Source organism: Zingiber officinale, chromosome 9B (assembly GCF_018446385.1).
Source record: "Zingiber officinale cultivar Zhangliang chromosome 9B, Zo_v1.1, whole genome shotgun sequence".
Taxonomy (NCBI): Eukaryota; Viridiplantae; Streptophyta; class Magnoliopsida; order Zingiberales; family Zingiberaceae; genus Zingiber; species Zingiber officinale.
The window spans coordinates 115639657-115656534 of NC_056003.1; the positions used below are offsets into that span (position 1 = coordinate 115639657).

The window sequence follows — 16878 nt, forward strand, 5'->3', positions numbered from 1 at the left end:
TACCACCTTAGTTTGTATCTCCTCCAACTCTTGATTCGGCTCGGCCCGTTCGGCTTCCAACTCGTCAGATTTTGATTTGACTGTAGGAGGTTGCTGAAAATGTTGTATATAGTCAAGTGTGCAGACAATAACTACAAGCCATAGCCAATCTTAGATAAGTAATTCACCCTATAATACTATGACACTCTTATGAAAATGTTTACCCTAGTTAAATCCTGATTGAAGATGTCCGCTAAACCATGAAGCGATCAGTGTTTGATTCTTTTTGTAGCATCGAGCCAAGCACGAACAAGATTGTCAATCGACCTTAGAGTGTGAACAGATTCGGATGGGTGAACTATCCCTAAGATGAGGGAGGACCTTCCCTAGGAGAAGGCACTCCTAATGGGGCGGTAGGAGAAGCAGGAGCTCTTGGTTGGTGCGAGGAGCTTGGATCAGCCGATCAGGGGACAGACGATGGGTCGGTTGGTTGGATGCTCAATCTTCCCGTCTATTCATCCTACATGATCGTAAGAAGTTCCTCCTAGGAGGATAGGAAAGGCTTGGGAACCACCGAAGCTAAAGGGCAATTAGTTGAAGCTTCTTGCAACGGTGTCTCTTTCGGGAGATCCTTAACGGGTCACCTAACTCCTCTAAAAAAAACTCCACCAGTACCATCGAAGGGCGGGAGGGGGTAGTTCCCCTGTGTTGGTTGCAGTCTCACCAACAATAGCATGGTTGGCGACGGTATCATTAGCAAAGCTAATCAGCTGAGCACCTCTACACCACTCCAATTCAGCCACCCCATGCCTCTCCAGCTCAACTATATCCATATCCAAGGTCTTGTTCATCGAGGCCTTCCAAATAGTTCGAGCTGCATGAAGAAGAGAGAACTTCAGTTAGCCATCATATAAGACCAAGATAGAAGTTTTTACTGAAAGTAAATTACAGTCCAGCTTTGATTGGACTTAGCCCGAATTGGTAGAGAAGACCATCTCCAAGTAGATGATTGATATCAAATTTCAAATCTGCCAAGATTTTAGATGTCATTACACACATAGGATCCGAATGATAATTGTGCAAACCTGGTACCTTGGGCAACTCCATTTGTTAGTCGGTCGTCTATTCAACGAGGGTGGAAGGTTGGATGAATATATAGTGTGACTTTCAACATTAATTAGAAGTCGGCATCTCATCTAAAAAGTCGCACCTCTTGAAAGAAAAAGACCCCCGTCTCCATCATCTTCAAGTAGAAGAAGTAGTCGAAGACTCGGGGTATGAGAGGGATTCAGTACAAACGGAAAATGATGACCATTCTGCAAAGCAATCGGAAGGAATTGGGCCCTAAATGTTCTAGAGGAATATGAAAATATTGCTAAATTTCTGAGAAGAAACTTGAGATTGGGAATCAGAGGCCTCCTGATAGTTGATCCTTGAAAAGGGTAATAAATTTAGTTGGCGAAAGGTGTGGCTGATTAAGGGCATTCGGGATTGTTGGTGCAATCGACCTCTAGGGTTTCAATGTTTGACAATATACCTAAGTTTGATTAATTTGACCAAGGGTTGACCCAAACAGGACTTGATGTTTGGGAGAGAGAAGTCTAGTCAGGACTAGATGACTAGCAAAGGTAAATTCTAACAAAAGGTTAGGCAAAGTGGAAGTCCTAGTGAGTGAAGCCAGACCCTGGTGAGCGAAGCTAGGTGGTGGAAGTCCCGGTCAGTGAAGTCGGGCCCTAGTGAGTGAAGCTAGCTGGTGGAAGTCTCGGTGAGTGAAACCGGGTCCTAGTGAGTAAAGATAGGTGGTAGAAGTCCTGGTAAGTGAAGTTGGGCAATGGAATTCCTAGTGAGTGAAGCTAGGCAATCCTAGGGAGGTAACCCTAAGTTTATTGTACTATTTTATTTATTGTGCTAACTCAGTGTTGCAGGGAAGTCCAACTAAGTCGACGGACTGACCGGATGTCTAGCACAAAGTTTAGCAAGGTCGACGGGTTGACCGGACGTCTGACAGGTAAGTTAAGGTAAGTCACTGGAGGAGAGTGACTGTGAGGACGCATTCCCGGGTAGGGAACTAAGGCGCCGATCTAACTTAGAACTATTTCGGAAATCTAAGTTAAAATTTTGACTAGATTCCGGTGTCGGTGAGACGGAATATAATTACTACTCATTTTCTTTAACTGTGTTAACTTTTGTTTTGCAGGGTAGTATAACTTTTATTTTACCTCGGACTAACACTTTCTTGTAGGAAAAGGACCTTCTGAAGAAAGGTGGTCTGGGCGCCCGGAAGGGATCCCCTTCCAGGCACCCGGAATTGGTCCGAGCGCCCGAAAGGTAAATTTTATTCCGTCGTAGTCGTCGCACGTGGAACTCACTGGTTGGCTAGGCTACGTCATGGTCCAGGTGCCCGGAAGGTATCCGGGCGCCCGGAGCCTCCTATATAAGGAGGGTGAGTCCTGAAGCAAAGAACAACAACAACATATGCTCTACTACGTTGTGCTCCTGCAACGTTACTTCTCCGATAACCTGCAACTCAATTTATGTTTATTATTGTTGGTATTGTTCATTTTTTTTTGTAGTCCTTGTACTCAAATTTGTAAACCTTTTTACGAACTATTAGTGATTTCCCAATGAAAGCACTCGACGAGTGCGGACCTTAGAGTAGGAGTTGACCAAGGCTCTGAACTAAATAAATTGGTTCTTGTTAGCATTGCTCTATTTCTTTTCCGTTGCGTACTCGCTATGATAATATTTCGATCGATATCCCCCCCCCCCTCCTCTATCGACTTTCACGATCCAACAGGGATGATTATGCGATGGTCGGTAGGAATCTTAAAGGTTAACTTGATTTGATATATATCTCCAATGTTGAGATCTGACTAGGTGAAAGTGTACCATAGTGTAGGGACGTCAAAGGGCATAGATCAAAGGGATTCGAGGTAGGAAAGGGAGACGAGGAGCAAGGTGCAAAGGTGGTAAGAACTAGAGGAAGGAAGGAAGAGGAAGCTAAGGAATAACAAAGAGGAACTTATAGTCAACAAACAACCAAGAGGACATGAAGGAATCGTCAAAGACGTTGCAAGGGAAGATGGAAGACAAAGGTGAATGCAGTCGCATTCTCCCTGTGCCGCCCTAATAAACCCACTACCCGTGAATTTCAACCGTCTGATCTGAGAGCAGAAAAGGTGGGCAAATAATCAACGTCGTGGGATTAGGCGGCTAAATCGATAGAATCGCAACTGTCGCCTTATAAAGACAACCTCGATATGGTGGTGCCACATGGTGACTTCCTACAAGTTTGCATTTATTGCGGATTTGATAGACCAATCATTATGTAGATACACCATCATGAGTATTGCCAACATTTATGGTGCCTTACTCGCCTATTTTCGAGGCACTAACTGTATGGCGGCAAGGTTATCAGGATGACATCCGCTCTAAAGAATTATGTCAATTGGTGGATCAAACCACACTGTTGTCTAATTAATCGGGCTCAAGCCTCCTTTGACTAGACTTGAAGGGGAAACTTGTGATATGGAAAATATTGGACCCCTCCACGTAGGATCTAAGAGCCAATCATCTTACGAAGGTGGCAGCCAAAAGTCCATTCGAGTCAATGCGGTTGAGATTAGCCAATCAAATTATCCTGACCCCCAAGGGGTACGCTCTCACCAAACCAATACCCTCTCAGCTCAAAGACATATTGTCAGTTGGATTCCCCCGACCCCGAGGGCTATGCTCCCTTCGCCTTGGTGCCCGGTTCTGCAAAGCTTAAAAGACCTTTAGCAGATATGTTCCCTCTGAATCAGATATGTTCCCTTTGATCCTAATAATTATGTTCCCTCTGAATCAACACACTCTCAACTAGTTCAGATATGCTCAGCCAATCAGATTCTCTCGATCCCCAAGAGTCATGCTCCCTCTGACTCCATGATCCGGTCAACCAACTCTAAAGTCACCTTCCGAGCAAATTCTTCTAACTCCAAGAGCTTGGCTCCCCTCAAATTCCTTATAAATGAGCATACATACAATCAAACCACCTCGCAAGAGATCAGGGGCTTTGCTCCCTTACCGCTTGTATTGTCCCATTAAGGCCCCCATAACTCAACTCCTTTCAGTGGACTAAGCCCTAAAAGCCCAACGGGCTCCATGTTTCATGGGCTAACAATATAATAAATGTCGCACGTGGAGTGTTGGAATCACATGAGACGGTATCATTATACAAATACAAGATATGGGTGATGGGACTGATTGGTTCAATAAATATACAATGATTTAACATTTCTCTTATTATGACATGATATCTAATTAATGAGAAGAGATTATTATCATAAAAGTATTATAAAAGGAACCCTCTCCCGCAGGCACTAGTATGCTTTTCTAGGCACACATTATATTTTCGCAACTGTTCATCTTTCACATCGACTCCATTGACTTGAACATCAAAATAGCTGCATCAAGACACCCCCGGTTATCCTTTAATGCTCCTTTATCCCTCTCTAATTCTTGATCATACAGGTGTCCTTGTTTTGAGGTCTTTTTCCTGTCAACTTAGTAGCCAGTTCATTGGTGGTCCAGCTCTCAGCAATTCCAAAACATTACATTGTCATCCAAGATTTTACCCTTCCTGAGTTCCTGCTCTAGAGAACATTCTTTAGGAGTTTTTTTGCTGGTCAAGTGTACGATAAAAAAGGAGGTACCATGCTATGTTAGATGCCAAGGTCAATGACCAAATCTTTAGACTTGACTCACTTTGTGGCTCAGTTTTTGGCAGCTTTCACAAATGGCGTCTATGGCTTTTAGTTTTCTTGTGAGGCCTCCAACACTTGGTTTTTGTATGTGTTTCTGATGAGAAGTTCAAAACTACCAGTTAAATGTTTTGATTCAGTATCTGACCTTTGTGGCGCAACAGTTCTTCTGGATCCCAAGTGACATTATCAGAGTCGTCTGTGGATGTCATTTCACTCCTTTCCATCAGCCGTGCCCTCTGTAAGATCATATTGGCCCTATAATTACATTGTTAAGAAAACAAGTAAATTGCTTGCAATCAAGACATTTTTAGTGGTCGAGTAACATTGTTCACTAGATAACAGAAACAATGACAAGAATCAACAGTCATAAACACAAAACCATTGAAGAAACATACTGACTATGACAGACGAGACCAAGTTTGAGGAGATCAAAAGTTTAACAGAGAAAGAAACAATCGTCAATGGTTCCCGACGACGAAGCACCAAGCGGTAGAGCTACGATCGTTTACCAGAAAAAGCTTGACGATTGAGAGTAGCAGCCTCAATGTTGAAGCGCCATCTGCCTCCGCCTCCTTCCGTAGTTTCTCCCCGTCTTCTCCAATCTCCTTACCGCTGAAATGATTGGAATTTCATCACTTATCAAGCCTAGGGATTCAACAGATGGCTGAAATGATTGTTGGATAGCAACAAGTTTCATCCAAAGAATGAGGCATTTCATGAGCAAAGAATGAACCAAAGTTTACAAATTCCATTGTGTTTGATGGTTTAACACTTGACAAAAGAAACAAACAAATGAAGGAGAACATGATTGTAGCTAAGTGAGACAAGAAAACATGATTGCAACAAAGAGCCATCTTCAAGAATGCAAATGTTACATCCACTTTCATGAGGTGCTTCATGTTTCCTGAATCATGCATTCAAAATTGCTACTACCTTGAGCCTATTGGAAAATGGCAAGTAGCGTATTGCTAGGGATCAGCCATCTGAGCAACAACCCGCTTTCTTAGAGGCTTGTGCATCGTCACCCTCCCCGATCTTAATATTTCGTCCCTTTGGCACGGCTGAAGGATCGTCACCAACGTCTAGCATCTTCTTGCTGACCACGTGGTAGATCTGAGTGAGCACTTCAGTGAAGGCATTCTCCACGTTCATGGCCTCAAGGGCAGAGGTCTCGACGAAGAAAGCTTTTTCTCTTTGAGCAAAGGCCTGTGCGTCTTCAAGAGGGACAGACCTAATGTGGCGCAAGTCTGCCTTGTTGCCCACAAGCATGATGACTACATTTTGATCTGTGTGATTCTTTAGTTCTTTCAGCCATCTCTCTACATTTTCAAAGGTGATATGGCGAGTCACATCATAGACAATAAGGGCGCCAGCAGCTCCTCGATAATAAGCACTAGTAATGGCACGATATCTACACAAGCAAAGAAAATTTTTAACCAAGCTATCTAAGGATATAGGAGCAAGTTATTGGGCAAGTCAGAGCACAAGTTGTAGGTACAGTCGAGCCATTTTACTTCCAAAGCTGTTAGAAAAAATACAAAAGAACGCTTAAAAGAGGAATTAAATGGAAGGAGGTCTGTCCATAACTCTAATGCTATCTTAAAGGTTGAGTTATTAACAACTTATCTCAAAATTATTTGAGTGATTATGAAAGAATTAAACTAAAATGATTATTGGTCTAATGCAGACAAAATGTTGGTATCAATGGCACATTTATCTGTAATTTTATTATGCTAATATCATCGTAAGGGATGTTGGGATGGCTAAAAATGTGAACGTGTGGTGTTGACCCCATAACCATTCTTACTTCAATGCTGTATATTCACCTATTATCGAGATTCCATTGATCTTTATAAACCAAAAATATTCAAATCAATTGAATTATTTTTTTATTACATTGACTAATGTTTTCTTTGGTTTCACTCTGCCCCTTACACTTTTCAATGCACTATATTCAAACTCTACTAGAACCTATTTATTAGTAGTTTTTTAATGTCTATGCTATCTCAATCTCCTTTTCTCCTTTTATCAATTATTGAAAGTATACCTAATTTTCTTGCAGATATTAGCACTTTTTATCTATATTAATATTTTTTTTATGCATTTAGTAGCTCTACACATCTATTTTATTATTCTCATGTCTGTTATATTAATTTTTGAATATGTTACTTCTTGACAATTCAATACTCATAATCTATAAAGAATAACCATTAACCAAAGTGGCATATGACAAATAAAATAAGATTATTATTCATAGGCTTAAGAAATTATAATGTTGGATATCTAGCTCCCTAACACAATCATCAACCTTTTCACCTAAGCTTAGAATCAACATTGGCAGTTTTATTCATGTAATCTTTTATATCTAACTAAAAAAGCAAGATTTCCTCCAATTTTAGATTGAACCGAGTTAGTTGAAGTATTCTTTTTTTTTTTTTTTTTGCTGCATTTCTCATGCAAGTTTAATTAAATTCATTTTTTTTCAATGTGCAAGTCTTAGGTATAATGCTAAAACAAGTAGATAAACAAAATATGAATTATGAGACAAATGTGAATCGTCCAAAGCCTTGATAAAAAATGGTCAAATAGCAATCACTTGCTATTTTCCATCATCAAAAGGTATCTGTTAAACGTTAATGTATCTGAGCTCTTGCATTATCCATAATGCTGAACAATCTGTTGTCATTTCTTTTCAGGAAATAGTCAGACAATGTATTACTATTCTCATATTTTTGTTGTCAGATGAACTACATAAGAAATTATAGAACGATTTGTAGAGCCCATAATGCTGAACAATCTGTTGTCATTTCTTTTCAGGAAATAGTCAGACAATGTATTACTATTCTCATATTTTTGTTGTCAGATGAACTACATAATTTATAGAACGATTTGTAGAGACTATATACATTCTGGTCCATCAAGTAAATATTAGATTATATCTGATTAATGTATGAAAAACTTTTGCAACTAATTCAATCTCCAAACAAGAAAAGAAATACTGATTATCAAACAATTGAGATCACATAATATAAGAACGATCTCTTAATTACCCTTCCTATACTCCTCATTCCATGTCATTTGATCTTCTCTCATGAAAATCCTTTTGCTCCAAAAAAATATTGCAAGTGGGAGACATGGAACCTTTGCAAAAATTCAGAAATTGCAACCTTCCACTCAAACAATGATGATTTTTTTATAAAAGAGTTTTGTGCAGAAAGAGAGAGAGAGATCAAGGGAAAAAACAAAGAGGAAGAGGGAAAAGTGTTCTAAGAAATCAATAAACAAAACTAAATCACATGCATCAATCATTGCTCGTTTTGGCTTGATATGGAATGCGAGAGCCAATACCTGGCAAAGGAATTAAAATGACTAATAGTTGATTTGAAACAATAGAGCTTATGGAACTGTAACATTAATTTACTCGGTAGTTGGATTATGAAATGCATCAAATGGATTAGATGACACATTGGAAATTCTTAACACATCAAATGGATTAGATGGCACATTAGAATTTCTCATGCATCAATACGGTGTAATCTAAAATCAAAACCTGGTATAAAATGTCCAAATAGAAATTGTTTCAGAAGCTGCACAGTTTTGTTGAGGTAAGCAAACTCGAAACCAAATGACACAGTTTAACACGATTCGCACCTTTCCTGGCCGGCGGTGTCCCAGATCTGCGCCTTGACGAGCTTGTCGTCGACGCTGATGGTGCGGGTTGCGAACTCGACGCCGATGGTGGACTTGGACTCGGTGCTGAACTCGTTGCGGGAGAATCGAGAGAGCAGGTTCGTCTTCCCCACCCCGGAGTCTCCTATCACAACCACCTTGAACAGGTAATCGTAATCCTCGTCCGCCTTATACGTCATTCCTCTTTTCTACACCAATAACAAATCCTCTTCTTCCTCCTCCTCCTTCCTCCTCCTCTGTTGCTACGAACAACCGGATCTTCCACCTCTTCTCTCCAGATCGAAGAAGAAGGGATGGATCGATCGATCGATCAATGGATGAGGAACCAGAGACGATCCAGTTGATCGCTCGTCGCAGAGACGATGGAAAGGGAGAGGAAGAACACGAACCTGGACGAACAATATTTGACAGAGTCCTTGGCCACGTGGCAGACCCCTCTCACTCTACCTCACAATATTTCCCAACATTATACTTCACTGATTATAGCTACCCCTCAGCGTTTACCCGTCTTTTGATTAGATTGCCGTTGTGGGTCGGCAGAATTGCATATCCGAAAACAAGACGCATTCTGATTGGATCCTGAACTGGGGCCCTTGGCACATGGACAATTGATATGTCTATTGAACAACTCTTTCACAATTGTTATTCCCCAACCATGAGATATACCTTTCTGGTGTACCTGTTTTTTGATTGGATCTCCGTTTTTGATTGGATGCCCGTTGTGGGTCTCTGCGTACGAGTCAGACTATATAATATTGGTCAAGTATTGTTCTACAGCAACGCATTCTACCCTAGGTTTTACCGCCTTTCAACTGGGTCGCGAGTGTGGGCCACTGGCAATTAGTTTCTATAAGGACGAGTCTTCAATGACATAGCAATTAAAATTATTATATATTGTATAATTTTAGTTAGAACAATTTAACATATCAAGCATATATTATTTTTTATTTTATATATATATATATATATATATATATATATATATATATATATATTTTATTTTTTTTTTTGATGAAGTTCATTTTATTAGCGGTCATTCATACAGAAATACAACAAAGATATAGAAATAGTCCTCCAAATTTAAGAAATTATACAACCTAAAGAGAATGTTCAATCCAGGGATGAAACAAATCAAAAAATCTAAAACGAATCAAATTTTGCACATGAAGGAAAATATGCTCAGAGTTAGGAGTTTGTCCCTTAAAAATAACATCATTGCGCTCTCTCCAAATCCAATATACAGTAGAGCAGAAAGCAGCTCGACGAATCTGAGAGCGTCTGGACTTAGAAGAAGCATGCCTGGAAAACCAACTGACTTCTCTATTCCAACGTAAAGGGGCTCTTTGGATAGAACAAGAATGTAGTATCTTAGTCCAAACCATAGCTGAAAGTGGACAATCGAAAAAAAGATGAGGAATAGTCTCCCTATGAATACCACACAAACTTCAAAGATCAGAGGAGGTGACCCCCCATCTAAGCAGTCTAGAACGAGTAGCAAGTCTCCCCTTAATTGCAAGTCAAGCAATAAAACTACATTTAGGGACATGAGAAGAGCCCCAAATCAAATTATACCAAGTCACAACAGGCTTTTTAGGCCTGAAATATTCATACGCAGAAGCAATTGAGTATATACCAGAAGTGGTAAGCTTCCAAGAAATAATGTCTGAATCATTAGAACAAGTAAAATGGGCAGTAATAAAGTCCCAAGCTTGAGCAGTAATAGAATCAATAGGATCAGGTAACTGCCAATGATTGTCATGCCAAACATCAGCAACATAAGCCGATTTAGAAATATTAGCATCAACAATACAGATAGATGGGAATTTCTCAATCAATGAAACACCCCGAAGCCATGGATCAGTCCAAAATTTGAAATGCATACCAGAACCAAGGCAGTAAGAAAACAAACCCTTAAACATAGAGCGAAGATCAAGAAACTTCCTCCAACACCAACTGGCATCAGGGGGCTTGATTATCCCCCAATAACTCAAGGTTCGAAGCTTATTTGCCCTGATCCAAGCAGCCCATAAACTTTCATAAGAGGTTAAAAGAAACCATATATTTTTACCTACTGCAGCACAGTTCCAGATTGACAGTGACTTAAGTCCCAAGCCTCCTTCTTTTTTAGGTAGACAAACATCATGCCAAGCAACAGGTCTAGATTTGGAATTGGAATTGCCATGCCAGAGAAAATCCCGACAAAGCCTGTCAATAGACTGAATAATCGATTTTGGAAGCATAAAAACAGAACACATATAGACATAGAGACTTTGTAAAACAGAAATCACCAATTGGATCCTACCCCCATAAGAGAGAAGACGAGAAGTCCAGCAAGTAATTCTAGCAGTGATTTTATGAATAATTTTGTCACAATACTTTTTTTTCAGACCTGAGGATATTAAAGGAATCCCCAAATAAGTCACAGGGAGGGAACCTTCCTTGAAGTTTAACATGGTCAAGATTTCAGCTTTGATATGATCAGTAACACCAGAAAAGAAAATAAGACTTTTGCCCTCATTGATATGGAGCCCAGAAACTTGTTCAAAATGTTTAAGAATGGACATAACTTGAGTGACTGAGTTAAAACTACCACGGCAGAATACCAACAAATCATCGGCAAAACAGAGATGAGTAATTTGAAGAGTACGACATCCAGGGTGAAACCCAAAGTCAGGTGGGATCAAATGGTGAAAACAGCAAGAAAGGTATTCTATAGCAATAACAAAAAGAAGAGGGGAAATAGGATCACCCTGTCTAACTCCCTTTTTCCCATGAAAGTAGCCCTCCAAACCCCCATTAATAACAATGGAAAATGTGGCAGTTCTAACACATGTAATAACCCAATCGATAAATTGAGAAGGAAAACCTAGATTCAAAAGAGCTTCTTCTAAAAAATCCCATGACACTGAATCGAAGGCCTTCCGTAGATCTACTTTCAGAGTAAGCCTTGGGTTACCATTATTTCTATGATAGTTGTGTACAAGTTCATGGGCCAATAAAATGTTGTCTGCTATTCTGCGACCTTTGACGAAAGCAGATTGGTTCAAAGCTATGATAGAAGGCATAACTTGAGACATTCTAGTAGCAAGGATTTTAGTAATGAGTTTATATATGATAGTGCAGCAAGCAATGGGCCTGTAATCAGTAAGGCCAGAAGGGTTGGGAGTTTTTAGAATAACCACAAGGGCGGTGGAATTGAATTGCTTCAATAGACGCCCAGTTCTGAAAAATTCATCAATTGCAGCAAAAACTGAAGGGCCAACAATATCCCATTCTTTTTTTGAAAAAGTAAGCATTAAAACCATCCACACCAGGGGCTTTGTTACTTCCCATACCCATAAGAGTGGATTTGACCTCATCATAGCTTACTGGCCTACAAAGATAGGTAGCTTGCTCAGAAGAAAGAAGCTTACCAGCCTGCCAAATAGAAGAATCAGAATATACTCGAGCATGAGACTCAACTCCCAATAAGTCCTCATAAAAGTCAATCATAGCACGAGAGATAGTAGGATGATCGGAACACATAGAGCCATCCTGAAGACGAAGAGATACAATGTTGTTTTTAGCATATCTAAGTTTAAGGGATTGATGAAAATATTTAGTGTTTTGGTCACCCAACTTTAACCAATCAGCACGAGCTTTTTGTCTGAAATAGCTCTCTTCACAGAATTTTAGAGATCTATAATGAATAACCAAAGCTCGCTCTTGGTCTAAAGGATCTTAATCAAGAGGAGCTTGGTGAAGATTTGACTGCAAATGATCCAAAGAAGCTTTACAGTTAGCAACACGAACAGAGACATCCGAGAATTCTACTCTATTAAGAACACGGAGCTCCTTAGCTAGCAACTTGAGTTTAGACCAGAGCACAAACATATGAGAGCCAGAGATAGGGGATCTCCAAACTGCAGAAACAATCTACTTGAAATGAGGATGAGTGGTCCACATATTAAAAAATTTAAAAGACGAGGCACGTCGAGGAATCAAATTCCTAATATGAACAATAAGAGGGGAATGGTCAGACAATCCTGGACTAATGACCTCATAATCAGACCCAGGAAACACATCTAACCAATCAGAATTGATTAAGCATCTATCCAACTTTCGCCAGATACAAGACTTGGCGTCCTGGTTGTTTGTCCAAGTGAAAAATGAACCATGGTTGCTGAGCTCAGAAAGACCGCACCTAAAAAGACAAGCCTCAAACTCAGATCCACAATTTGTTATATGGGCACCTCCAATTCTCTCAGAATTATTCAAAATGGCATTAAAATCTCCCTGCACTAGCCAAGCACCAGAAGTAGAAAGAGCAAGGTCAACTAGATCAGACCAAAGAACAGAACGCTCTATAGGGGAATTTGAGCCATATACAAGAGTCCACCAAAAAATTTTGGATCCCAAACAAGCTTTACAATGAAGAAACTGAGATGTAATCTTTTCCACAGTAAAAGTGATTTTTGAGCCATCAAAAAGTAATAAAATTCTACCCAGAGCATGCAAATGAAAATTATCAAGGCTGGATCAATTACACAACTTTAAATGAGTGAGGACTTTATCTTTATTATCCGGCTTTATTTTTGTTTCAAGAAGTCCTAAAGCTATCAATTTATATTTTGTAACCAAAGGATACACCTCTGATTGCTTAAGGGGATCATTCAATCCCCTGACATTCCAGGAGCAAATCATTGACCCCTATCAGGGGGCTTTATAATTCTCCGTGGCCTACCTTCCCCAATGACACCAGTAGAAGGAGGGATAATGACAGGAGTAGAACCAGTTAAAGGAGCTGATACAATCACATCATTTTTAGAAGTGAGTGTCGATCCAGATTCACAATTACTAGACGAGGCTACAGTGGGTAAAACATCCTTACCCTTAACTGCAGCCATCTTAGCAGAAGAGATAGACATGGCAGCAATCTCGCAGGCAGAATTAGAGATAACAGAAGCAACAGCATTTGTGGCAACAGGATTAGTAGCAACGGCTATAACAGGATGTTTAACTTTCTCCTTCCAGACTTGCTTAGATTTAGACAATGCAGAAGGACAAAGGTGCATATCATGGCCAAATTGTTTACAAATACTGCAAGGGATAGGCTTCCATTCATACATGACATTCTGGGTGAATTGGGCACCAAACTCATCCTCAAGAATGATAGAATCAGGAAAGTCCCCAGCAATACGCATATCAACCAAAATACGAGCAAAACCAAGCTTATCTCGTCTCAAAGTGCAAAGATCACAGAAAAGAGGCTTGCCTAGAATACTACCAATTCGACTAAGAATGTCCTTTGTCCAAAACTCCCAAGGAAGCAAGGGTAATTGAATCCAGATAGGAAGCTCCTGAATGTCACAAAGATCAAGCTTCATTCGAGGAATCCAAGCTTTAAGAATGAGAGGCCTACTATTAAAAAAGAAAGGACCATCATTAAGAACCCTATCTTTACTAGCATCAGAGTCAAATTGAAATAGAAAAAGATTATCCTTAATCTGAATCACCGAGGAAAGACCATATTGCTTCCATCGATTAAGAGCAAAATTCTCAATTTGCTTATAATGAGGAGAATACCCATAAACACTACCAATCAAAGCATGTTGCCACCGTTGAGTTTCCTCAAGAACTTCTGTAGAACGAAATTTCACCACACGAACACCGTTACTCACTGCAGGCGGGATATAAGAAAGATCACAACCTGGAGCACGAGCACGGTTCTGACGGAAAAGATCAACCCATTTGGAATTACCACCAGAAGAGACTCCATTTTTAGGTTCATTATTGATAGGAGCAGAAACCCTAACCTCAGGGTCAGAAGTCCTAAGATCAAGGAACTTTTCCAATGAAGGGCCCCTAGGACTGAGAGAAGGCCCAGGATCATGAGGAGATTTCTCAAACCCTAGCGCGGACAGATCTAGAACTACATCAGGGACGGGCACAATAACATCGCAAGAAGATGAACTTAGAGAAAGGGAAATATCCTTCGAACATTGCTTTTTCCTCCCCATAGAGAATAGGATTCAGCGTAAAAGCAAAGCTAAAAGGCACTGAGAAAAAGCAAGTTAAGGTTTAGGGTTACCGACCTCCGTGGAGGGTTTTTCTTCCTCCCATCTCCGGTGCTTCCCCCCTTTCACCTTTTCTTGCTCTTGTCGGCCGCCATCGTAAACCTTGGAGACGAAGATCTTCCTATCTTGCCTCACAAACCAGATCGCGGCGTCATAAAGTTTGGTGAAAGAGATCAGCCCTTGATCTGTCGCAACGGGCCGACGTCGCAAGCGGCGAGGGGAAGAGGAGACGAGGAGAGAAAGATTGGCGGAGGGAGGGCGAACAGGAACGCTAGGGCAAAATAAAAAAATCTTTAATTATCAAAATCCTCCTTTTAAAAAAAATAAAAGAACACGTGTACTATATTTCTCATATTAAAAATACTTATTTTATCATACTAAATAAATTAGTTTTTACTAAAAATATTATCTATAGAATACTAAAATTACCAAAATTATTAAACCTTATCAAATCACTTGTAGCTATTAAATTTTATAGTAATTTTAATTCTATTAAAGTAATTTTTACAAATTAAAAACCTATAAATATCGATCAAAGTTGGAGCCCACAACTTAGTCTTCGTCTAATTCTTATTGGATGACAACAAAATCTACCGCTGGCAAAAGAGTGCTAACGCTTTCTGACAGTTGATGGCAGCTTTTTCGATTCCTGAACTGCCACGTCCAGGAGCGACTCATGGCGGCGGGCAGCGAACTCCGTCGGCGCGGCACGTTACTCCTATTCCACTTCCACGTAGCTCATGAACTCGTCGTCTTGCAGCAGGGCCACCATGGTGTCCGGAGCAAGGCACACCTCGAGCTCCACGCTTCCCCCTCCCGCCCGCCCCGGGAAAGCTGACATCTTTCCGTCGAACTTGTTGGCCCGGCCGCTGCGCACCGCCACCGGCAGCCCCCACCCGAAGTCGTTCCCCTCGTACATCGGGAAGCGGTTGGAGCTGCCCATGGTGAGCCCGGCGCCGTCCGGGTTGCCCAGCGGGAAGCAGCGAGGTGTCGCCTCCCAGTCCGACACCCCGCGACGCACCTTCTCGTCGCCGTGCGCGGCCACGCCGCGGTGGAGCAGGGCCGCCGACCAGCGGAGGTCCCGCGTGGACACCTCCCCTACTGTCGCCTGCGTCGGGATGCTTTGTATTGCGTTCCCGAAGTAGTTCGGCTCCACCGGTGGCGCCACACGGCGCCGGCAGTTGACCGCCATTCGGAACGTCGTCGTCGCCTCCGGCGGCAGCCGCTTCCGCGACCGCGTGACCGATCTCCACACCAGCGCGCAGAGTGACTGGAACGACGAAATCTCCTGCTTTTTTACCTCCGCCGCCACCGCCTTCTTGTCATGGAGTTGCTTCCCGCAAATCTCAGCCGTCGAATCGCCTCCGCCGCCTCGGCCACCGTTAGCCCTCGATTTGAGCGCGAGAATCGCGTGGCGGCTAAACCTGAAGATGCGCTCCCGAAGCGGCGCTCCCACCGGGAACGTCACCTCGGGGCCACGCCCGCCGGGGAAACGCAACACCGCCTTCGATTCGCCGAAGTAGCTCCGCCTGAAGTCCGGCGGCACGGGGTGCCCCCCGCGGCATAGCTCCGCCCAAGCATTAAAGAAATTCCAGAACGAGGTCCCATCGACGACGGCATGGTTGACGGCGGCTCCGAGGAAAACCGCTCCGTCACCGAGCTCCGTAAGCTGAAAAGCGGCGAGCGGGCGGAAGTGGCCTTGGAAGCTGACGGCACCATCGAGGGGGAAAAAACTCTTGACAGCCGGAGGCACGTCAGCGTTGGGCGGAAGCGCGCCAGGCATCAACAGCGACGGAGCAACCGCATAGGAAAACTCAACGCCCGCGTCGTTGCACAGGATAACGACGCTTCCATCGGCGAGCGTGGCGAGGCGGCCGGCGAGCGCGGGGAACAGGGCGAGCGCGCGGGCGAGGGTGGAGACAAGGAGGGAGACGAGCGCTGGAGTAGCCATCGGCGGCGGCGTAAAAAAGAGACCTTTTTGGATGTACTGGCAGGACAGCATGGGAAGGTCGGACACCGACAGCCGTAGCTCGCCGAGCGCCGAAGCCCCCTCCGGCAACACCGTCCACTTCGACACGACATCAATTCCTCCGGCCGAATAAGCTACCGCTTTGATGGACAAGGAAGAAGAAGAACAAGAAGAGGAGACAGGCTTAGGAGTAGTAGCGAGGGGAAGGGTGGAAATGGGAGCCATAGCAATGAGTTCCCCGGAAAACTCTGCTACTCTGCTCCGGTGAATGGAAGAAGAAGCAGGGGAAGCGGTTTATAAAGGCCGAAGAAGAGGTGGTGGTGCATGCATTTGGCTGGCATACAAATCCTCCTAATCGGCATTTGGTGGATAAATTCATTGATTGCGGTTGAAGTGACAGACAGCGACGGATTTGGGGACTGCATTCATCAACAATTTC

The 16878-nt window shown here is 42.4% G+C and overlaps 2 protein-coding genes across 3 annotated transcripts; both read right to left on the reverse strand.

Annotated features, from left to right (window-relative positions):
• Nucleotides 1-5101: 5101 nt before the first annotated feature.
• LOC122022266 (ras-related protein RABA1f-like) lies at nt 5102-8806 on the reverse strand. 2 transcript variants are annotated; one of them, XM_042580222.1, is made up of 3 exons: nt 8376-8806; nt 5658-6135; nt 5102-5336 (listed from the first exon to the last, which is right to left on the reverse strand). In XM_042580222.1, the coding sequence occupies exons 1-2, from the start codon at nt 8591-8593 to the stop codon at nt 5700-5702; spliced, it is 654 nt and encodes a 217-aa protein (XP_042436156.1). In that variant the 5' UTR covers nt 8594-8806; the 3' UTR covers nt 5102-5336; nt 5658-5699. The 2 variants fall into 2 exon arrangements, with proteins under 2 accessions (XP_042436156.1, XP_042436154.1); XM_042580220.1 differs by lacking the exon at nt 5102-5336 and having other exon boundaries at nt 5453-6135.
• A 6190-nt stretch (nt 8807-14996) lies between these two features.
• LOC122022371 (BAHD acyltransferase DCR-like) lies at nt 14997-16868 on the reverse strand. Its single transcript, XM_042580339.1, has one exon. It carries the CDS (start codon nt 16662-16664, stop codon nt 15189-15191), a length of 1476 nt encoding a protein of 491 aa, XP_042436273.1. The 5' UTR covers nt 16665-16868; the 3' UTR covers nt 14997-15188.
• Between the last annotated feature and the right edge of the window lie 10 nt (nt 16869-16878).

Excerpts from the sequence above, each read along its gene's own strand:
- LOC122022266 (XM_042580222.1), bottom strand. The coding sequence starts at position 8,593 with ATGACGTATAAGGCGGACGAGGATTACGATTACCTGTTCAAGGTGGTT. Across the intron at positions 6,136-8,375 it reads GACACCGCCGGCCAGGAAAG|ATATCGTGCCATTACTAGTG; the intron begins GTGCGAATCGTG and ends TTGCTTGTGTAG.
- LOC122022371 (XM_042580339.1), bottom strand. The coding sequence starts at position 16,664 with ATGGCTCCCATTTCCACCCTTCCCCTCGCTACTACTCCTAAGCCTGTC.